The following is a 23,750-nucleotide window of genomic DNA, read 5'->3' as shown; positions in this document are numbered from 1 at the left end:
TAGTCTACTGAGCCTAAAATCTTGCATTAAAAACTGGTGTAGAAATAAATACAAAGTGTTAATTGTTTTTTGAATCAGAGTGGGGATGTGCTGGTGGAGGAAGCTTAGGGCAACATTGGTGCTATTGATCTCTTGAAGGACTAAGACATACCAAGGCCAGACACCTGCACTGTCACTTCTGGTTCACTGTAATTCTTCTGAAGGGTTTTGATCCATCAAGGCCAGGCACCTGCAATTCTACTCTGTGAAAGTCCTGTGAGGACACTTTGTCTGACCAATTTTGCCTTGTCAATGGCTAAGGATGGAGAACAAGACCTCTGAGTGTCTACAGTCCACATGGAACAATAGACCTAGTTATGAAGCATACTTTAGTATGTTTCTGTTAATAAAAATTTTACAGTTAAATAAAAAATCATCTTCTTGACTATCCATAATTATGTGTGCTAATAAGATTGAGATGTAATCATGAGCTTACATATGCACATTACATGGAAATGCATGGTGAATAAGGAGATATCATAGCTGTTCTTAAGGAAACAATGCAGTTCTTAGCAAAGAGATGAAATGGCACATGAGAGAAACACAGACAAGGAGCAACTGGTCATTTATAGCAGTAACCTCACGGCCTTGCCAGGTGGGGCTTCCCATCAAAGAGTCTTTCATTTGGTGGGTTGACATATGAACACCAGTTATCACCTGCTGTGTACTCACAGCCCTCAACAGCACAGCAGGTAAGAGTACTTGTTGTTCTCAGAGAGACTAGAGTTTAGGTTTTCAGTATCTACCACTTACACTGGGCAGCTCTCAGTAGCCTATAACTTCAGCCCCAGTGTGGCTGGAAGTTTTCTGTGGTCCCACTGGCCCCACAGTCCCACCTGGCCTGGTGGTCCCACAGCTGCTTATAAAATAATCACTCAGAGGCTTAATATTATTTATGAATTGTATGGCCTATAGCTTCTTGCTAGCTAGCTCTTATAACTTAACCCATTTCTATTAATCTTAAGTTGCCACGAGGCCGTGGCATTACCGGTCTGCTGGCATCTTGCTGCTCCTTTGGTGGCAGCAGCTGGTGTCTCTCTCTCCTCTCCTTTCTTCTCCCCATATATCTGCTTGGGTTTCCTGCCTGCCTCTAAGCAGCCTTGTCATAGGCCAGTGCAACTTTATTTATCAATCAATCAGAGCAACACAAATTCACAGCATACAGAAAGACATCCCACAGCACCCCAGGGGATCCAACACTCTCTTCTAGTCTTCTCAGGTACCTGCACCCACATGTTCATATACACACACAGAGACATATGCATTGTTGATTCACTAACAATTCATAATAAAATAAATCTTTAAAAATACTAAAAATACCCAGGCAGTGGTGGCACATGCCTTTAATCCCAGCACTTAGGAGGCAGAGGATCTCTGTGAGTTAGAGGCCAGCCTGCTCTATAGAGTGAGTTCAAGGACAGCCAGAACTACATAGAAAAACTCTGTCTCAAAAAAATCCAATATTTACACATATATATGTTTACTTATTATATACAATATATATTATGTTATATATTTTTATTATATAATTATATTTATGTATTTTTGTGTATTTATATTTTAAAATATGATATATATCTGTATATATAAGATGAAAATATTTGAAACAGCCACAAGCATGAGAGCAAGGTAGAGTGCTTGCAGAAATATTTTAAGAGGGCTGGAGAGTAGGTTCATTAGGTAAAGTGCTCACTGTGTTCAATCCCCAGAACCCATCCAAAAAAGCTGGGTGTGCTTGTACACTTACAGTCCCAGTGCTGGGGAGACAGAGGCAGACGAATCTGGGCTCACAGGCTGGCCAAGCCTTGTCTCAAAGAAGAAAACGAGTGGAGCAACATCCAAGGATGTTCTCTGGCTTCCAGATGCGTATGAACCTGCTCACATAAGAACATGAAAGCACACACAGAACCAAACATGTTTTAAGACTGATTGGTTCTAAGCCCACTCTGTTCCCAGACTAGCCTCGTGCCACTTTGCAAACACAGCACAGTAGAGACACTTCTGGTCACCTACACTAGCTCCAGCTGTGGTGTCTGGTCACCTACACTAGCTCAAGCTGTGGTGTCTGGTCACCTACACTAGCTCCAGCTGTGGTTGGTGTCTGGTCACCTACACTAGCTCCAGCTGTGGTGTAGCAGCTACAGCAACAAATAATCTTTCTTGGGATGTTTCCTTCAGTGACTGGTGCTGGGTTCCAGAGTGCATGGAGCATTTCTACAGATGGCCTAGAAACAAACACCAGTAGGTTGAGAAATGGTTGAGATATACAAGTTCAGATTCAGGCTGAGGCTAGCACACAGCTCTGTGGACCAAAAAATCTAGGAAGGTTATAGCTGTGGGGTTGGTACTCATATGGCCAGAAATATTCCCCACAAGCACAAATGAGAAGCACATTGACAGGATGGTGAAGAGAAAAATAACTTCTCTGGCACTAATCTACTTTGATCCATATCTTCTAAAATGCACTAGTAAGCAGTTTATCAGAGAGGGGAAATGGCCACCCAGAGGCCCCTTCAGACTCTGCACTTCTCACTTGTGATTTTAGAGATGGACCTTTTAGGCTCTTAGTTGGCTTTGCTTCAGTGTTTGTGGATGGTGTCAAGGTGTGTCTGCAGAAGCCTGTACTCTAGAATGGGGATGGGGCAGGACACTGCCTCATTTTGCTCAGACTGTTCAATTACAAGCAGCCCCATCCTCAACAGCCATGGGTTGAAAGAATAAACTTGGAGTCATACTAGATGCTGAATTGAGAGCATGCCCAATCCCTTGGATTTCTTAATTTCTCTTCTCTGAAACGTCTGCTAGCACTAACCATATTGGATTTAATCTTCAACTTGACCCAGGTGTACCAGGTCTCGGTGTGAGGCAGCCAAGGCAGCCGTGGAAACAGCTCTTCGACTTGGTGCCTAGCTAAGGCCACCACAGCGAGTGCTGTTTCTGTTGTGGAGACTGTCTCCGCATTTCATCCCTGGGTGGAGACAGATGTCTGTCTGACCACTTTGTGGTTTGGCTCATGAAGATTGAAAACCACCGACATATTCACCTGTGCACAGTGCTGACTGTAGAGCACTTTATCTTAGACATCAGCAAGTAGCTCCTCCTCCCTCTGCCTGACTTCGTTGGAGTCACTAGAAAACCTCCTGTAAGGGGTGCCTGGGAGTGCCTTCCTGAGTCCTCATTCACAGGGAGGAAGTTACCCAGTCACACAGGGAATGTGATCACCAGCCCCACCCACTGTTGTCCTGCACTCTGGCAGCCAGGTGTAGTGCAGAGCTTGGTGGGGAATGTGAATGATAATCATATTTATCCTCTCTGGGTTTTTAAAGATTTATTTATTATGTATATGGTGTCCTGTAGTTGGAAGGTTTCTCTGGTCCTGCCTGGCCCTGCAGTCAGGACAAATCTTTCCCACTTGTGTCCCACAGCTGCTTATAAAATAATCACTCAGAGGCTTAATATTATTTACAAACTGTATGACCTATGGGTCATGATGGCTTCTTGTTAGCTAGCTCTTATAACTAAACTCAGCCCATTTCTATTTCTATTCTGTGGCTTTACCTGTGTGCCATTACATGCTGCTCCCTGGACAGTGGGATGGCGTCTCCCGTCTGCCTTTCTTCTTCCTGTCCATCTGCTTGAATTTCCTGCCTGCCTCTAAGCTGCCTTGCCATAGGCTAATACAGCTTTATTTATCGAACAATCAGAGCAACACACATTCACAGCATACAGAAAGACATCCCACAGCAGTATTCTGTCTACGTATATGCCTGCAGGCCGGAAGAGGGCACCAGATCTCATTACAGATGGTTGTGAGCCACCATGTGGGTTGCTGGGAATCGAACCCAGGACCTCTGGAAGAGCAGCCAGTCCTCTTAACCTGTGAGCCATCTCTCCAGTCCCTCTCTGTTTTGGTAGACCTGAAATTAGACCTTTTGTTGGATAATCTTTTTTACAGACATGAATCTCAGATCACATACTTAAACTTAATTTTCTACCGCACTTACTATCAGGGCAACCAAGGAAAGACTGTTAACATGAGGCGCTCTCCCCAACAGCCAGCCTGTTTCTTTCATGGTGACCTGGCATAGCCAGTGTGGCCCATAGAGGCTCCAGTGCAGGGTTTAAGCTCACATCCTGACTTGAACCAGATATTTCTCTTTGTGACAGGGCTGTCCCATGTGAAGGAGTGTGTTTAGCAGCATCTCCCTCAACATGGAAGGAGCAGTTCCTTCCCCAAGTTGTGACAACCAAAAGATGTGTCTAAATATAATCACCACCCTGACCCAAGTTCAGAACCACTGCCTAGAAGGGATCAGGGATGGGAAGCAGGGCATGTTCCTCCTGTGGTGTCTTCTTTCTGTCCTAGGCACCCTGGGCCTAATTGTCACCCCTGACACTGGAGAGAGTGTGCACATCCCTGTCTGTCTCAGTAGACACTCAAGTCTCCCATCGGTGCTCTGGGATCTGCATTTCTACCGAGCTCCATGGTGATACTGGCATTGCTGGTACTTCGAGTAATGCAGGAATGAGGCCAGGCTTTGCAGGCAGCAGGGCATCTTTATTGCCCTTTTCTGTTGCTGTGATAAAACATCACGGCCAAGGCTACTTACACAAAGAAGGTGTATCTGAGGCTAACAGTTCCAGAGGATGAGAGTCCATCACCATCACTGCAGGGAAACAGGACATCAGGCAGGCACGCAGCTGGAGCAACAGCAAGCTCTCACATCTCTAACCTCAAACGGGAAGCAGAGAGCACACTGGGAAGGGCGAGTCATTCGAAACCTCAAAACCTGCCCCCAGTGACAGACTTCCTCCAGCAGTGCCACATCTCTTAAGCCTTCCCCCAAAGCACCGACTAGGGAGTAAATATTTAAATACCAAAAACTATGGGGACATTTTGTCCTTCAAACCACCAGGCATCTTTGTAATCCTGGCTAGGAAGTTACTAGACCCAACCTAGGGGATGGAAGAAAAACCGTCCTGCATTAGAAACAGGGTTCTGTTGGTTGTAGAAGACAAGGCTGCCTCTTTTATCTGGCTGTGGACCTGCTGTCCCTGGCTCCTCTGGCTCAGCCCACTGATGTCACACACTCTGAGAAGGGATATGGAAAGTCAGAAAGAGGGCACAGGGCTTGCTCGTGGGATGCCAGGCAGGGAGGCCCATGCACTGGAGTGGCCTCTTGGACAAAACAAGCTTACTGCTTCCCAACAATGGGGTACATGGTGGGAGAACCCCCTCCCCATGGATGATATTAGGCTTAGAATTTGGGGCAGGGCCCATGAGGTAGGCCAGGGTGAAGGCCTGGCTATAGATGGTCTCTGCTTCTCTTGAGTCTGTTTTCCTCTGGCCTGCCCTGTGCGACAGCAGCGGTGTGGCAGGGGCAGCAGAGTCTGAGCCCCCAACGTGAAGGCAGCATTTAGGGCAGAGATGAAGCCTGCTTCCCTTCAATGGGGGGAAATGGCACCTTGGGAAAAAGGGAAATTAAAGGTGGTTCTGCCACTCTGAAATGATCTCACTACTGCCCTTTTATAAAAGCATAGAGGTCCGAGAAAGGTAGGTAAGCTGGGCATTTGGAGTTCTGTTGCACACGGTGCCCCATGGCTTTGCTGACTGCCAGGAGTGTCTCAGTTTAGAGAGCTGACCTCAGAATGAATGCCACCTGGAAAGATGCCCAAGTTCCATGTGAAAATGTTGTATCCTCAGGCAAAAGAAGAAAAAAAAATAAACAAAACCAGAGATGCTAGAATGGACAATATTGGGCGTCTGGCAGATCCCGTGGGGTGGAGTCACACAGTAAGGAAACCTGCAGTTCTGAACGTCACGTCCAGACAAAACCTGGGAGGAGAGAAGCTGACTGAGTAGATGAAGTATCTTTATGCAAGAGGGTGTTAATGATAGGAAAAGGCACCAGGCGGGCAGGTAGTCAGTGGTTGTGCCATGTAAATTGCTGCCGAACAGCCTGGCACACCTCTACATGCACAAGGATGTGATTTTTGGAAGTACAGACACGAGTCACCCTCCTCTCTGCGGCTGTGTTCTCTGTGTGTTGATGCAACTCAAGCAATGCAGTGCTATATTTAGTACACACCAAAATACCTACCGCCCAGTCGGCACCCTCCCCTCCCCTCCCCTGCAAATTAGCCACGTCTGCCGTATTGTTATTCTAGTCCAAGGAGAGACTACTCGATCCCAGAGGAGCTGCGTCCAGGAACCATCGTGGCGAACATCAGTGCAGAGGATCCTGATGACGAGGGATTTCCTGGCCACCTCCTCTACAGCATCACGACCATCAGCAGCTACTTTGTGATAGACCAGTGTGAGTCATCTGCAGCACCCTATCCCACATCTTCTAAAGCAGCTGCTTGAGTGGTTTTGTAAGGCTTTCTTCCTCTGTGGCACTTGGCCTGCCTTTCTGTCCAGGCTCAGCCTTAGTTGCCAGGGAAAGGATGTATTAAAGGCAACAGACACTAGCCGAGATTGTGGAGCCTGCGCAGGGCTGAGTATGAACAGGGAGTCACGCGTCACCTTTATGGAGAAGGTGAGTTTCTTTTTAACTGTCATTAAGGTTGAAACCCCTATAAATAGAACTCACATATCTCCATCTATGTGGAAACGAAGACTCAAGGACACAAGGAAAATTATATTTTATAGTTTTTTGGGTTTGGGTTTTTTTTTTTTTTTTTGACAGGGTTTCTTCTCTGTTGCCCTGGCTCTCCTGGAACTCATTCTGTGGACCAGGCTGGCCTTGAACTCAGAGAGCTCCTGGAGTGCTGGGATTGAAGGTGTGTGCCACCACTGCACAGTGATTTTCTCTTTCTTTCTTTCTTTCTTTCTTTCTTTCTTTCTTTCTTTCTTTCTTTCTTCCTCTCTTTCTTTCTTTTTTCTTTTTGGCAAGATCTTGGTATGTAGCTCTGGCTGGCCTATAACTTGCTATGTACCAACTCATGGCAATCTTCTTGTTTCAGCCTCTTGAGTACTGGAGTTATAGACATTAACCACCAGACTTGTCTGGAAAATTGCATTTTTTATATCAAGTTTGATAAGAAAGTAAAGGGATAATTATGATTGGAGGACAAAGTGTCTAAAACTAGAGTAAACTGTGCAAGCTCTGATGTTCAGGTGTCTGTCCTTCTAGATGGTGATGCTTACCATCTCTGGGAAAATCCAAGGGAGGACAGAACAAGGGTGGAGAGGCCCTTCTGCTTCTGTGGTTATCTTAGATGTTAGGGTGCCATGTTGTGGGGTAGCCCTGAGCCCCATCACTCTCTGGAATGTGCCTGTAAAGATGCTCAAGCTGCCTGCCCTATCCACACATTTCTAAGGATTCAGAAGAATGATATGAACACTGAAATAGAATGAAGGCAGGTGTGTAATTTCACTGTCTTCAGTAGTTGCATTAAAAAAATGAAATTACTCTTAAAGTCCAAAATATTTTGATTACAGCATAATTGATATTGAAAAGTAATTGAGATATTTTACATGTTTTATTCTTACAGCATATCTCAGTTCAGACTGGCCCCATTTCAGGGCTTAAATAGCTACGTGGGGCTAGCGGTGGTGCATTGAACAATGTCTCTCTAGATCAGCTCGCTAGATTGTCGGCAGTTATGTTTCTGTACGAGCAGCCTAATGCAGAGAGTGAACTTCCTCTCCTCTATAACAGCCACCTTATGGCAAACTTTGTACTTACCAGGCATTATGCTGAGCAACCACATGCGTTCCTTCCCAGGTGCTTGCACAACCCAGTGAAAGGAGAGCCAAGGGCTAGAGAGATACCTAGACAGCTCCAGTGACTTCCCAAGATCTCTAGCTCATAGGGGGACTTTGATGTCCAAGCCAGATGATTCTAGAGCCTGTCCTCTTAGTTACTCAATGAATCCAAGCCACATCAGTCCATTGGACTTCACCTTACATAATGCTTCTGTGGAAACCAGCAATGGACAATCCCAGACCATGTGTCATTGGCCCCATAAACTTTTGAGTATACCTAGTCTGGGTCTGGGGAAATGATTGGCATGCAAAGTCAGCACCTGGCTTCTATCTCTGGAAACTTCTGAAGGCTTTTGACGTTGACATCCTCACACAGCTAAGAGTGTAGAGATAGATGATCTTAGTTAAAAATTCTCTTCACTCTGGTGTTGCAAAAATGAACTTTTAACAAGTACACACACACACACACACACACACACACACACACACACACACACACACACAGAGATACGTACACAGTGGTGCTGGGGATTGAATCCAGGGCACTGTCCTCTAGGCCAGCACTCTGCCTCTGAGCTCTGTTCCCCTCCACACACCCTTTTTTGAGTATTTAAATTAGGACTGGTTCCAAGTAATAAAAATGAAAGCAGATCAAGCTAAGCATGAGACTGGGAGAAGGAAGAGAAGAGGAAAGGAGAGGAGGGGAGTAAAGGGGAGGAAAGAGTCAAGCGATCAGGACAGAGGAGAGAGCCCAGCTGCTCCAGGGGTCTCCGCAGCTCCAGTTCTGGGCTTTCCTCTGCAGCCTCGGCCTCATTCACTCTCCAATGTGGGTTTCTTAGCAACAGATTCTCCAGTAATTGAAGCCATCCACCAGTTCTGTCAGCTGTGGGCAGTGCCGCACAGAGCTCAACCCTGGGGGCCAACCTGTGGCTTTAGAACAAGGTCAGGTCAGGTGTCAAATACAGAAAGACATGTCTGTATAGGCCACCCCCAGGGTAAGCCAGTCATCGTTCTAGAACAGCCTTTTCCTGTGTTCTCCATGTCCCCTGGGCCTTTATTCTTCACTTGACTTCTAACCTTTGCCCTCTTAGTGACTGGGACAATCCAAGTGGCCCAAAGGCTAGATCGAGATGCGGCTGAACTGAGACAGAATCCCATCATTTCTCTGGAAGTTCTGGTGAGGGACAGACCCTCTGGGGGTCAGGAGAACCGCATCCAGATAACTTTCACTGTGGAAGACATCAACGACAACCCTGCAACGTGCAGGAAGCTCACCTTCAGGTATCCGAGTGTTGAAATGTGTCCCTTCCTGGGTGGCCCTTGACCTCTGGGCTCCTCTGTTAGAGGGTAACATTAGGGTGACGACTCTCTGCAGGCAGATGTGAAGTGTGACATTTTGTACAAAGGTCTGTTTGTTCTTCTTCTTCCTTCTTCCTTCCTTTCCTTCCCTCTTCATTATTTCTTTTCCACTTTCTGTTGATAGTTATTTTTTCATTTCATTCCACTTGTGCCACAGGCCCTCTCTGGACTCTTTTCTTCGTTTATTGCCACCAGAGGTGAAACAGTGCTAGGAGCAGCTGTAATGGAGTCAGGATTAGTAACTAGGACCTCGCAAAGACACCCACAGTAAATAACGTATAAACCAAACCACGTACTTGGGTAAAACAAAGGAAAACGTCGGATTCATCTTCCACAACTTAATTGCGTACAAGTGAGAGGGAAATACAGATGTATGTGGGACATGAGTTATTTTATATATATTCACTTGTTCTTTGACTCACAATTAATTCACAATAATTTTAAAATAGTCTTTTAAAAATGATTTATTTTTATTTTATGTGTGTTAAGATTTTGCCTACATATATGTCTGTGCATACATGCATGCCTGGTGCCTGCTGAGGTCAGAAGAGGGCATCAGATCCCCTGAAACTGGAGTTGAGAACAGTTAGTTGTGACCCTCCATATAGGTGTTGTTGAGAACTGAACCCAGGTCCTCTGGAAAAGCAGCAAGTGCTCTTAAACACTGAGCCTTCACATCAACCCCATAAAGTCCTTTTTGATTCTGGGTTACTATGTTTTTTTGTTTTCTTAAACAGCGTTCTTTTTGCTATTTTGACAACAAGTCACAAAATTGGGAATTCTTCCATAACGGCTTCAGTTCTGTATTTTATGTGTTAGCCAGTCTTTGGAAGTCTGAATGGGGACAGTTTGGGGTGGAGTACACCTCAGCAATGACCTTTGTGGGCAGAGTGCTCTGCATCTGAAGGAAAGCTGGAGATCAGAACAGGACTTTGATGACCCTATAGACAAAGTCTCTTGAGTTATCTTGACTGGGTTTTCAAGTTTGCTCCAGGTGACTTTGGACAGATTGAATACCTAGCATGGTCATGCAAAAGACGAAGAGACCTAGACAAAGACCATCCGGTGTAAGCAATAGCTATTAAGTTCATTTGTTATGTTTATGACCAGCTCCCCATTTTCACAACCTACATGCCCTACTCAGTGCTAGAGGACCAGTGTGACAGTTTGGAGTCTGTTCTGGACACATGTTAGACCCACCATGCACCTTGCCCTGTGCCGCAGAAGGCTGCTGCTACTCTCCTTGTAATTCATGTTCTCCTGACCAGTGGGGAGCTTTTAAAAACAAAGGGAAGCGGGAGCTGGGGGTTAATCAACTCCCTTTCACCTCTGCCTTCTCCACCTTCTGAAGGGTCAGTCCCTGTAAGGCAGCCCTCTGCACACGGCACTCCCTGGCCCTCGGATTTCTCCCTCCACTGGTACTTCCCAGTCTCTGGGTAGCATGCCATTTTTTTTTTTTTTTTTTTTTTTTTTGAGGTAGGGTTTCTCTGTGTAGCTCTGGCTCTCCCGGAACTCGCTTTGTAGATCAGATTGGACTTGAACTCACAGAGGTCTGCCTCCTGAGTGCTGGGATTAGAGGCATGCACCACCACAACTGGCTGCTCCACTCTTGTTAGCCCTGAGAGAGGTATCAGCCCTTGAAATTTCTACACACACCCATATACCCCTTTGTAATCATCTCTTTACTAAATGTCCTAGAATTATCCTCATTTGCCATCTACTTCCTGCTGAGACCTGGTTGACCCAGTCACAGGCTGGACCATATTGTAGACTGTTCTCCAAACTTGAGCATTCCATTCTCTTATATTGGCATGGATGGGTGCCATAGATAGGACATGACTTCCACAACATCACAGGTACAGTCTAAACCCCATAATCTGCTAAAGGAAGTCTGGGTTCTGTAGATGGAATAAAGCTTTGCAGAGTCACTGACTGCCCTTGAAAATCTTCATTTATGCTAGCCCTCTGCAGTGGTCCCAATGCATCCTGGGAAAGTCTCTTTTATCCTAAGTCTTTCGGCTCTTCATTCCTCTACAAGGTGGTGGTGGTGGGGTACCAGTGCCTGGAGCAGGCTGTGCTGTCTCAAGCCTCTTCGTTTGTTTTCTCTTTTTCTCATATCTGTTCATCGAATATTCTGGCTTCCTGTGGTCTAGAGTCCCTTGAGGTGGTAGGACAGTTTGCAGACTGTGTTCCATATTACCTGATGAAATCATATTTTGAATGTCATAGGTCCCCCAGGCAAGTCCACAGAGAGTCCTATTCTTGGATCTTCTCTCCAAATTAGCCCCAAAGTCCATCACACTAAGTCAGTAACTGTGCTAATTATATTCATTTCTGAAGATAATTCCAAACAAATGCAGTCATCACCCCTAGGCTTTTCCAAAGAGGGAACTCCCAGTTGAGCTGGTGAAGGCTTAGCAGTGAGGTGGGTCCTTGAAAGGGCTCCTTCCTTGGAGCTGTAAAGAGCTCAGCCTGCATGACTCCTGAACATGCAGACCTGTGGGACTGGGAAGCCCTGTCCGTGTACCCCCCATCCCATTCTTGATCCCGTTTCCACCCCAGCCATTACAAAGCCAAGCACAAAGCAAAACAAAACCCCAGGACAAAGAAAAGGAGCTGCACAGTCACTGACATTTATACCAGAGCACTGTGACTGGAGTTTCTGCAGATGGGCTGGAGAGTGGGAGGGCTGGGTGCCAGCACTCATTCAGAGCAGCTGGGTGATAGTTGGAGGCCCAGAGGCTGTGGGTGGGTGGTGCCTGGGGGAGGCCGGTCCTTTCAGGCTCCCACATCTTTGCACAGAGAGACTGTGTCATTCCCAGGTTGATGATGAATGGGCCCAGGGCTCCAGTGGAGGCATCAAAGGCAGCGAGATGGCCTCTGCTCAGGTTGTAAATTGCCCAACACTTGGCTGAAAGTGCTTTGCAAGCTGTTCATGAGCAGGAGGCGGGTCTAGAAAGCTGCCGGGCAAATCACCTTTGCTGGGATCTGATGGCTGTGAAGGAGAGAAGCAGCTCCCCTGAGAGGCAGGGATTGATGAATGAGGGGGAGTGGCTTTCCAAGAAACATGTTTGTGGGAAAAACACCAAGTGTCAGAGAAAAATGAAAAGAACATGTCAAAACTGCTGACGTATTGTAAAGTGCTTGCCTAGCACGCAACAGGCCCTGGGTTACATCTTCAGCAGCACATGCATGTACCCGTGCGAGTGCATATGCATGTACTGCACCACAGCACTCGAGCACGCGCACACACACGCACACACACAGAAAGAGAAAGTGTGAGTGTGTACTCTGGCACCATGATCCTGAAGTGTTCAGATGACACACTCCCCCAGGTCTGCAGTGCTGTAAGCAGAGCTTAGATCACAAACATTCATGGTCTAGGTATAATTATATAATTGATGGTGTTACAGGCAGCTCACCAGTGATGACCATTCAGATGTAGTGTATAGACAACTGAAAGTGTATCCTAGTGGCTGGGACAACACCCAAGTGTCCAGAACATGGGGTTTTTAAAAGCAGAAACCACATCCTGCGTCTCAAGGGCATCACAGAAGTAAGCGGTTTGAAGCAAGCAGTTTTAACAGAAGCTAAGGTAAGTTAGCTAGGACATCCTGCCCATTGGTTCCTAGAATAGAGCTGGGTAGTTTTCCATGGGATTCTCCATGAAGGAGATCAAATTCTAGTTAAACCTGGAATGGCCTCAGCAAGAATACAAGATGGAGGACCCTCCGCACTGTCTTGCCCCATCACATTCCCCACTGATTCTATGGCATGAGTCAAATCATTAACTCATCCTGTTCTAGGAGGACATAATTGGTCCCGGGGACCAGTAGCTTAGTTGCCCATGCAGTTGAAGATGCAGGGTCCCTCTGTTAGCCCAATCAGGATAAGAATTAACGGTCCAGCTAATGCTGACAGTAAGGTGATCAGCCATGGTAACCAAGTAAACAGAGACTGATAACCAGTTTTCTGATCTATGCTTCCTTTTTTCCCTTTCTTTGAGGTTTTCCCTGACCATGGCAAGGTTTTCCCTAATTAAACATAATTGCTTGTGATAGAAACAGCAGATTTTCCCCAAAGCCATACATAATCCTCCTTGTTTCATCAAGGGAAGATCTAAGCATCTTCAGTTTTGCAGAATCACTTCTGCTAAGGAGTTTACTTGCTTCTCTAGTCTTGATATGAGTCCTCTAATACCCCTTAGTCCTGGTCCACTTGCTTAGTCAATCCTCTAAAGTTTTTAGTCACTGATTATGAGGACCGATGTTCCTGTGGCTGTTGGACCAGGATTACCGGCCCCAGTCAGGAGCGAGGATGAGTGCAGCTCATCGCTTTTCCCATTGCAGCCTGGGGTCCATGTAAAGGTGCATTCTTCCTTCCCCATTACACAAGCACACCAGGGCAGGAAGTGCACTAGGTCACAGAGCTGGGACTTAGTGTTTTGGAATGCCTCTGAGGAGGCACATTTAGTTAAATCAATGGTACGTGCCCACCAAGTGGTCTCAGGGGTCACAAAGTATTGCTGCTGATGAGAAGAATTGACCTAGAGAGTGGAATAGCAAACACTGGAGAAAAGTGAGGCTTTTAAGTCCAAAGTCCTGGACAGCAGGACGGTTCCAGACCCCTGTAAGTCCCCCTTATTAGCTTAAGCTGTTCCCAGCTACAGTTGTCTTCATTTGCTGGTGGACCAATGGTCTGGTTGGTCCCTTTCCCTATATAGTAAGGGGTTTGAGGGTTCAGGCATAGTCAGCAATCCTGACCAATTTCCAGCTATGAGTGATTAGATGAACTGTGAACCTTGTCAAGGGTAGAGAATATGGAAGGAGGATTCCCAGCCCCAGTGCAGTGGGCCTAGTGTGGTAATGCTTTTGGTGCTGATCGCAGCACATCTCACAGAGGGAACATTGGTTGGGGTTGGGTCCTTCCCCTTGGGCTGGGAAGGAGGTCTCTGTTGGGACTTATCAGTCTGGGATCTGGGGAGGTGGCCTCCTCTGAATAGTAAAGTTATTTCCTGGGTCTCTTTTGGTAGCATATTAGAGTCTTATTTCCCAGGTTTTTCTGGCATCCTATGAAACATAGTCATCCCAATGTTGACTCCAATCTCTCGGTATTATGGTTATGGGATTCCAGTTCCCTATCATGCAGTGTTTTGGAGGGTCCCCTCTTTATATATGTGTATGTTTGTTGGCATGCTTCTAGGAAGACTCAGCTTCACAACCCCATTTGGCACAATAGTAACTCCCACCATTACCTGGCCCTGACAGTGAGGAGGGGGCTGTTCTTCGGACACACAGAGAACTGGATTTTCTGCTTTTCTTTCTGAAAAGATAGGTCCCCACAACCATCACTTCTGTAGTTTAACAAAGCTCCAAAAGTGGACATAAAAGAACAAAGGTCTGTGTGGAACTGGGGTTGCTGATCTGTCATGGGATTGACTGTCACTTTCCCTCTGTCTGTTATTCTTAATTCCCGAGTCCAGATAAGGGGTAGTGAGGGCTGTAGGCTCCCATCTCCTACAGAGAAAGGTAAATAATGAACACGGTGTTCTGGGTTAATGATCTCAGGTCAGTCTTATATTGAAGGGGTCTGAAATTCCAGTGACCGTCCATCTGTCCTCATCCTCAGCAGCCTTCTTTAATTGGGAGTAATGGATCCAAGGAATGACAACAGCTACTTTCACAGCAGTTGGAATAGTAAGGATACCTGGATAGAGTCCCTTCCAGGCCAGTTCCAGAGTCTGGATAGGGATCATCTTTATCCAAACCAAGTCTCCTGGATGGAACTGGTGGGCAGGTTCAGAGGTAGAGATAGCAGGATTCCCTTCAGTGTCTGGTCAGTGGCCTGCAACAGCTTGAGAAGGAGTGATTGGATGCTTCTGCCTGGGGGTCTCTCAGAGTTTGGGGAGGATGGGATGTAGTCTCCCAAACATAATTTTGGGTTTTCTTTTTCTCCTCCTCCTCCTCCTCCTCCTCCTCCTCCTCCTCCTCCTCCTTCTCTCTCTCTCTCTCTCTCTCTCTCTCTCTCTCTCTCTCTCTCTCTCTCTCTCTTTTGGTTTTTTTGAGACAGTTTCTGAAGTGAGAACCCACAAACGTCTGTTTACTAATTTATTAAGGGGTACGATGAAAATACAGACTCATGAATGCAGAACAAGGTGGCTGCCGCTGCTGACCCAGCTGCTGCTGTCCTGTCATTCTGCCCGAGGGTGATGAGGACCAACCGCAAAGCTTGCTCCTCCTCTGACCATGAGAGAGAGCCCCCTCCTCAGTTTTATCTGGTCATTTATCAAGAAAACCATGCCCATAGGGCCAGTCACCCCAAATGTCGTTGACTGCATGGATTGAATTCCCACAACATTTCCCCCTTTTTTTCTAATTAGGAAGGTTCTAATCCTAACATAAAACTCTATACAATAAAGACAACAATCAAGTTTGTGCAGAGGAAAGAAAAGGTAATAACATAAAAAACAACTACGACCAATAAGAACAACATCAATGGGGCTGGAGAGATGCCTCAGAGGTTAAGAGCACTGACTGCTCTTCCAGAAGTCCTTTTGAGTTCAATTCCCAGCAACCACATGGTGGCTCACAACCATCTATAATGAGATCTGATACCCTCTTCTGGCCTGCAGTCATACATGCTGTATACATAATAAATAAATAAATCTTTAAAAAAATCATTAAAAAAAAAAGAACAACATCAAGCAAGAAACACATTCTAAATGACCAGACTATAGGTAATTGGCAAATTACAGAGATTACTCCAAAAGCTGTCCTATCCTGAAGAGGCTAAGTCTTGTACCTAATATGCCCTAGCTAAGATGTGAGAAGATTGTAACCATCTAGTCTCCAAACCCATCAAACACCTGAGAAAGAAAGTGATATTACTTGAGGAGGCAGCAAGTGCAAGCAAGTGAATTCCCAAAAATGTGAGGAATGACAGACACAGCTGGCTGCCTGGACAGTCACCCAAAGTTTCTATTCAATGTTGGGGCATCCAACTTTGGCTGTAGGCCTAGAATATCTGACAGATCATTTTCAGAAGCAGAAAAAAATTGGAAGACTGTCCTAGCCTGTCTTGGCAAGGTTAAGCAGCTGCTTTTCCTTGTGTCCTGCTTGTCCTGATTGGAGAGCATGTTTACTGTCAGCAGTTGAGGCAGGGCAGTTCTTTGCCTAATAAGCCAGTTTGCCAAGAAGAAAACAAGCTCCATATGGAATGTCTTTCATGCCCATCAGGCTCAGGAGTAGAGTGGTGCTGCCAGGAGCAGTTGTATCTCATGTCGACAGAATTCTAAGTTATTAAAACATTAAAATGCCATATTATGTAGGTCTTTGAAGATTACCTATCTATATGGAATACATCTTTGTGCATCTAGAAAACCTAACTAACATAACTATAAGGATGACAAGCATGGGTGACTATTAACCTGTAGTTCTTAATAAGCTGTATAGCTTAAGGACTAAAGCTTCACATTATAAACATAAATGATCTGTAAACAGATGTACAGTATAAGGACAATGACCTAGAAATTGTGACAATATACAAAAATATCTAATCAGGTAGAAACGTATAGTGCAATATGACAAAAATAACCTTAATTTGCATTAATATACAAAATATCCTAAACAGAAGTAGAACATATATACAGTATGACAAAAATAATTTTACATTTGTATCAATATACAAAAATATTTTAAACAAGTGGGAACATATAATATGACAAATATAATTTTGAATTTGTGTCAATATACAAATTATCTTAAGAATAAAAAAATTTATATTTGTATCAATATACAAGAATCCATACCAATGCGAATTATCTAAAACTGATAGTTGCTAATTTAGTTTACAATTAGATACAATAATCTACCTTATTATCCTATCTATCCCCCTTTTTTCTATTCCAAATGAGTTTTTTGAATCTAATCTTTATTGTTCCACCCCTAATCCCATAACAACTTATAACCATCCCCTTACAGATGACAATTGTCCATAACCCTGAGAAAAACAAAAACCTGTTGGAAGAGAGGGTGTCGTTTTCTTAGAATTGCTCCTTGGCTGTCCTGGAACTTGCTCTGTAGACCAGGCTGGCCTTGAACTCAGAGATCTGCCTGCCTCAGCCTCCCGAGTGCTTGGATTAAAGGTGTGTGCCACCATGCCCAGCTTTTCCCAAACGTAATTTTAAAAGGAGTGAGCCCCTGTGGTGTGGAGCCCTGAGCAAGGCAGAGGGGAGGAGCTTGGCTCAGTTTTCACCAGTTTCAGGATCAGTTTGGTCAGTCTCCTTAAGAGTTCTAAGCATTCTTTCTCTCTGACCTGAGCTCTGGGGCCTATTTGTACAATGTAATTTACAGCTAATATTTAATACCTTCGTCAGATTTTGAGACACTTTGGCCGTGAAGGGCAGACCATTGTCCAACCCCCAAACTAGGGGTAGTCCAAACCTAGGAATTATTTCCTAAAGAAGTTTCTTAATAACTATTGGAGCAGTCTCTGTTCAGGTGGGGTAGGCTTCTATCCATCCTGAAAGGTGTCTATGAACATCAGCAAATACTTATAGCCAAAAACAATAGGACCGATTTCAGTAAAGTCTAACTCCGAGTGTTCCCCAGGCCCATTTCCTGGAGCTGGAATTTCTTCTGGAATCTTCCTTCTGCCTTTGGGGTTTACATGAGCACAGGTGGCACATCTAAACGTGGTATCTTCAGTCAGCTTCTCTAACTTGGAACATAGCACTTGGATCTGAGGAATTTAGAAGGCTTTGTGTTCACTAAGTGAGTGGATTGGTGGAATTCCATAGCCAGCCACCTTCCCAGACTCACAGGAAGGATGGGTCTGTTGTCCACAGGGTCCAATATTCTTGCTTGTCCTGTTTTGCTAGTTCTCATTTTCCTGGTTAACCTCACCAGGCTGTATTTTGGTTGGACTTGTAAGCTGGGCTCTGGCAGGGCTATCAAGACTTGGAGAGGCCCCACTGGTTCAAGGGTTACTTCCCAGGCAGTCAAGTCAGTGGCTCCGTTGCCTCTGGCTCTGGGGGATCCCCCTTTTGGAGTCCTTTGCAATGGATACTCTCTTGGGTAACCAGATAGCTTCCAATAGGGCTAAGGTTTCTTCTCTATTTTTTTTTTTTTATCTCTTTTCCTGCTAAGATTAGCCATCCTCTTGCCATGTTAGAGCCCCATGGACATGGGCTATGGGGAAAATATGTTGGTTCTCAATGTATGTGATGATAGTCTTTCCCCCAGTGTAGTGCCAGAGTCAAAGCTAAAAGCTCAGCTTGTTGAGCTGAGGTTTCCCTGCTCAGAGATTGTGCCTAGATAGCCTTGCCTTGGGTCGTCACTACTGCTCCTGCACACCTGATCCCATCTTGGAGGAAACTGCTCTCGAATCTGAATACCTCAACTAGTGTCGTCAGCAGAGTGCCAGTCAGGTCAGGTCTGATGGACTGCATCTGGTTAGTCACCTCCAGACAGTCATGCAGAGGGTCTGCAGGGTTGTTGTCTGGTAGACCAGCAGGGTTGAGGGCTGACGTCGTCATATGGAAATGAATGCATGATTGATCAAGAAGCAGGGCTTGGTATTGGGTCACCTGGCGTTAGACACCATCTCTCAGGTGCCCCCTCAAGAAGGCCTCAATAGAGTGTGGGTTGTCAGGAACAGTTCTTGCCCTAAAGTTAATTTGTCAGCTTCCTTTACCAGCAGGGTGCTGGTAGCTGTGGCCCTAATACATGCCAGCCATCCAACAGATCTGCACATTCAGGGCTTCATCAAACAATACTGGTGGGTTTTTGAGCCCTTGCAGCAATGGTGTCCATGTTAGTTGGGTATCATATCCTCCCTCTGGGTTAGTCCATTCAAAAACAAATATGGATGGGCTTGCTAGGCCAGTGAGAGGCAGAAGAAAGCCTCTTTGAGGTCTAGGACCATACAGATCTTTCTTTCTCAGGGCACCAAACTCAGGAGGATGTAGGGGTTTGGGACTGCAGGGTAGACAATTTCCACCCATTTTTAACCTCCTTAAATCCTGTACTGGTTGGAAGTCCTGAGTGTCAGGCTTCAGGAGAGGAATCAAGGGAGTATTTCACTAGGAGTAGCAGGGGACAAGAGTTCCTGCCTCCCTGGACGTGTGTGACAATCCCTGGCTTGGCCTCCTTGCCTATTATTGTTTGACCCACACCAGTGCTGAACTATAACGGGTGGCCAGTAGACTGCCAAGCCCTGTGGGTTCCCCTTGGCCCAAACATCAGGGTCCCTTGCTTTGGACTCTCACAGGAAGCCTGAGGCTAGCTCTTCCCTTTTGGGAAGAGGTACTCCTTGAATAGAGGAGAAGTGACCAGAATTTTGGTAGGTGCTTAGCCAGCGTTAAACTGGTCGAGTTCCCCTCAGAAGAGATGGTGGCTGTGAGTTCTGTAATAAGTCCCTTCTAATCAGTGGGTATGGACAGTCTGACATAACCAGAAAAGAATGAGTCACAGCATCTTGTCCTAGGTTTCTGGCCCAGGAGGCTGTCCATGGAAAACAGACAGTTTGGCCTGCTGCTCCTTGGATTGCTGTCTCCCTGGAGGTGAGGGTCCAGGGGCTTTGTCAAGACAGAGTTGGGTACTCTGGTGTCTCTTAGAAAGTTGATGCGTATGCCCCCTACTCTTGCTGCAATCCTGGATTCCTAGGGGCAGAGTTGTATGGAGCCCAGACCCTGTCAGTTCTCAGCTAGCTGGAGGATGGGGCAGCTCTCCTCTTGTTCTTTCTGCTTGGACATTTATTCTTCCAGTGACCCTTCTGCTTACAATAGGCTCACTGGTTTTTCCCCAGATGTTTTCTTTCCTTTTCTCCTGGTCTATTTCCCCCATTTCCTCTCTTGTCAGTTTCCCTGAGGGCAGTGATTATCCCATGGGAGAGTTTCTTTCTCTGCCTGTCTTCAGCTGAGTCTCAGCTACTGTAAACTTTGAGCAATTTCTAAAAGTTGAGATTCATTCACCCTTCAAATTCCTCTAGTTTCTGGAGCTTTCTCCTTATCCCTAGGGCCAACTGCATAACAAAGGCAGTATTGATGGCTCACTGGTTTGTAGGGACACCTGGGTCTATGGAGTAAATACGATTCACAAAGCCTTTCTAGGAACCCAGCAGGTGACTCATCAGGCCTCTGATTGCCTGACTTACCTTGGACAAGCTGACTGACCACAACAATGTTTGGTGGGAAGTCTCCAATCACCTCTTACCTTCATTGGTCTTAGGATCCCGACTGGATCAGGTAGAGGGAAGGTTCTCTCTACCCAAGCCTCTGCCTTAGGCAGTGTCCCACCGCCTGGGCCCAGAGCCAACTTCCTACTTTCCAGCCAGATTCAGTCTTACTTCTCAGCCATAAACAGTGAGAAGTTGCTGACAATCATCCCAAGTCAGAGGGTGTGTTGGAAAACAGTTTCCAACAGGCTGATAAGGACCTGCAGCTTCTCAAAAAAAAAAAAAAAAAAAAAAAGGTATATAAAAAATGATATAAATCATTAGTGGTGAAGGACATAAATGTGGGCAGGGGACTTCTTCCTTTCTCCTATTCTTCCCCTTTTCTGTAACAGGGTTCTGGAGCTTCCCTCAGGAGGAGAATTGAGGATGTCTCACAGCCTCATACAAAGCTTGTCTGATCTCCCTATAGACAGAGCCACTTCACACACACACACACACACACACACACACACACACACACACAGAAAGAGAGAGAGAGAGAGAGAGAGAGAGAGAGAGAGAGAGAGAGAGAGAGGACCAAGTATAGTAGAGTTGTTCTTCTGGCCTCCCCTCCAGACAGGACCATTTTCTCTGGCTCCTCTCACATTTTCTGTTGGTCCAGTCAGAACACAAGGAGGCAGAATGTCTGTTTCTTCAGATGGAGCAGGGAGAACCTATGACACTTTCAGCTTCCCCAGGTGTTCCAGCCAGACCAACAGAACCCTGACTCCCAAAGAAAGAGCCCAAGTTTTTAACCATGGGGATGGATGAAAAGTCAGGGTTAGCCAATAATTAGCATAAGACAACTGATGGGGATGACTGGGAGATCTTGTCACAATGTCACAGACAGGCTCTGACTGCCTGGAGATCCAAAGGTCCCTCAGGCCTTTGCATCTTAAAAGAGGGCCACCTTAGAAGAGGGCCACTCACGTTTGCAGAGTGCAGTCTCCCTGGGGAGAAACAGTACCACCATTGTCCCTGTCCCAGAAGCCCTTCTGAAGGTGTTTGAATGTACACTAAAGCCGCTGGAATCCCCCCATTACAAGGTCAGTGACACTCAGACTTAAAGAGACAAAAAGTTCAGACACAGACAATAACAACCAGATGAAAATCACAGGTAGCGATCAAGCATCCGTTCATGCAGTGAACAGAGAGCTCCTGTGACTTCTCTCACAGACCCCAGATTCAGGAACTGCAGTCACATTCAACCTTCCTTCTGCTGTCCTATTCAGATGGCACCTTCTACAGGCTGGACTTACCTCTGGACGTGTTCCGACCAGATGATTTTCATTTACTCTTTAGGGTGGAGGTGGTAGGGTGCCTCTAAAGTGCTTGACAGCGATAGGTAGGTCAGAGAGGATTTTCTTAGGGACCTGGAATGTCTCAGGCCACATGCCCCCTGAAGTGTCCATTCTGCTTGACATACTCTTGCTCACTCCTGGAGGTCCCAAGGACCTAAGTGTAGCTGGAGAGTTTTCTCTCCAGGGCCTGCCAATCCCCGGCGGTCCCTTAGCCCACTTATAAAATAAACATACAGATGCTTATATTATTTAAACTACTTGGCCGTTAGCTCAGGCCTATCATTGTCTAGCTCTTACTCTTATATTTAGCCCATTTCTACTAATCTATACTTTGCCACATGGCTCGTGGCTTACTGGTACCTTACATCTTCCTTGTCCTGGCGGTGGCTCCAGGCAGTCTCCCCCTCTGCCTTCCTGTTCCCTCAATTCTCCTCTCTGTTAGTCCCACCTATACTTCCTGTCTGGCTACCAGCCAATCAGTGTTTATTTATACAGAGTGATATCCACAGCACCTAAGTGTCTGGGTCTAGTGTCTGGTATCTCAGTGGGACCTCCAAAATGTTACAGGGAGGTCACCAGAGATGCCCACTTACAAGGGCCTGAGAATCACTGAAGACCCAAACTCAAATAGTATGCAAACACAAAGAATGTTTATTCTTCAGAAATGGTCAGCATGCAGAGGTTCACCATCCACACAAAAATCTGAGACAAAGGCATGCAGGCCTTTTAACAAGGAACATGGGGATTTCTAAGCGTGGTGAGCTCATCTTAGTTCTAAGTGGTCAGTCAAGGAGCAGTCACATGGGGTGCATGGTGGTTAATAACAGCCCTATCCTGTAACTTTGCCATGTCTGAAACTATTTAGCTGGTTGGCTAAACTTGGCTGGGTACTTCCTGCACCCAGGCTTAGGTCATTTTCTGCAACGGGGTTGCTCCATGTCTAGGATGGACTCAGATTCCAGTCCCTTCACACTCATGGTGTGTAAACAATTGAAAGTCTTTATTCTAGAGGCTGGGACCACACCCAAGTGTTCAGGAACCTGGGTGGAGCCCCAAGTGTCCAGGACATGAGGTTTTTAAAAGAAGAAAGCATGTCCTCCATCTCACTTGGCAGCTGCAGGAGGCTTAGCAGAGTAAGCAGTTTGAAGCAAAACGTTTTAACAGAAGCTAAGGCAACCTAGCTAGGATGTCCTGATCTTTGGTTCCTAGAACAGAGCTGGGTCATTTTCTGTGGGATTCTCCATCAAGGAGATCAGATTCTAGTTAAACCTGGAATGGCCTCAGCAAGAATACCAGATGGAGGACCCTCTGCGCTGTCTTTCCCTGTCACGGGAACTTAAAGTTCACAATGATCTTAACACAGACAATGAACAATCATGTCTGGAGACTTTAACTTTCTTAGACACGCCTTGAACCCTCTCCAACTACTCTTTGCTTTCCTGTGAGATGAGGATAAGAGAACAAACCCCTTAGAGATTCAGGAATTAGAGATTTTTTTTTTTAAAGTGCTTAGGATGAAACAGCACACAGTATTTAATAAGTGGCCCCTAGTCAGAGAATCAGTGGCCAAAATTGGCACTGCACAGTGAAGGCAGAAACAGAGTGGCAGACGTGCTTTCTGCCAGTGTGGCTTTGTAGAGACACAGGACACATGTCCTCTCTCTAGCAAGCAGATGCTGTTACTAGCCACAGCCTAACACTATCCTTGCTCCACAGTTGCGGATCCCAAGTCCATTTTAGCTGTCACAAGAAAAGACTGTAGAATGTGGAAGGAGTATACTTTGGTTGTGAAGACATGAGAACCAGAGGACTTTACACACTCTTTTAGTCAGAGCACTCTGAGAACAAGATGCCAACACTTTTCCAACCTAAGTCGTGTGAACAGGGCAGCCCCTGATCTCCAGTCCCAATCCAGCTTCCAGTGACCACAGAGACCAACCATGCCCAACCAGAACCAAATGAGCTCCCAGATGACCAGTATGATGGTGAGCAACAATAAATACTATTATTTCAGGTCACTAGGATTAGAGCTGGTGTGTCATGGAGCAAAAGCTAATGCCTGTTTTAAAGACAGAGAAGGGAAGCTGGGCAGTGGTGGTGCACGCCTTTAATCCCAGCACTCGGGA

At 45.9% G+C, this 23,750-nt stretch overlaps 1 protein-coding gene across 1 annotated transcript in view; it reads left to right on the top strand.

The window, feature by feature from the left end:
• Positions 1-23,750, top strand: part of Cdhr3 (cadherin related family member 3) — a 78,383-nt gene that overhangs the window by 29,993 nt on the left and 24,640 nt on the right. The window contains exons 7-8 of the mRNA XM_059279853.1: positions 6,208-6,356; positions 8,842-9,031. Coding sequence (XP_059135836.1) covers positions 6,208-6,356; positions 8,842-9,031 — 339 coding nt within the window. The remainder of the gene's footprint in view (positions 1-6,207; positions 6,357-8,841; positions 9,032-23,750) is intronic.

This window comes from Peromyscus eremicus, chromosome 14 (assembly GCF_949786415.1).
Source record: "Peromyscus eremicus chromosome 14, PerEre_H2_v1, whole genome shotgun sequence".
Classification (NCBI taxonomy): Eukaryota; Metazoa; Chordata; class Mammalia; order Rodentia; family Cricetidae; genus Peromyscus; species Peromyscus eremicus.
The sequence above is the reverse complement of the archived record's forward strand: the minus strand, read 5'-3'. Positions and strand labels throughout refer to the sequence as shown.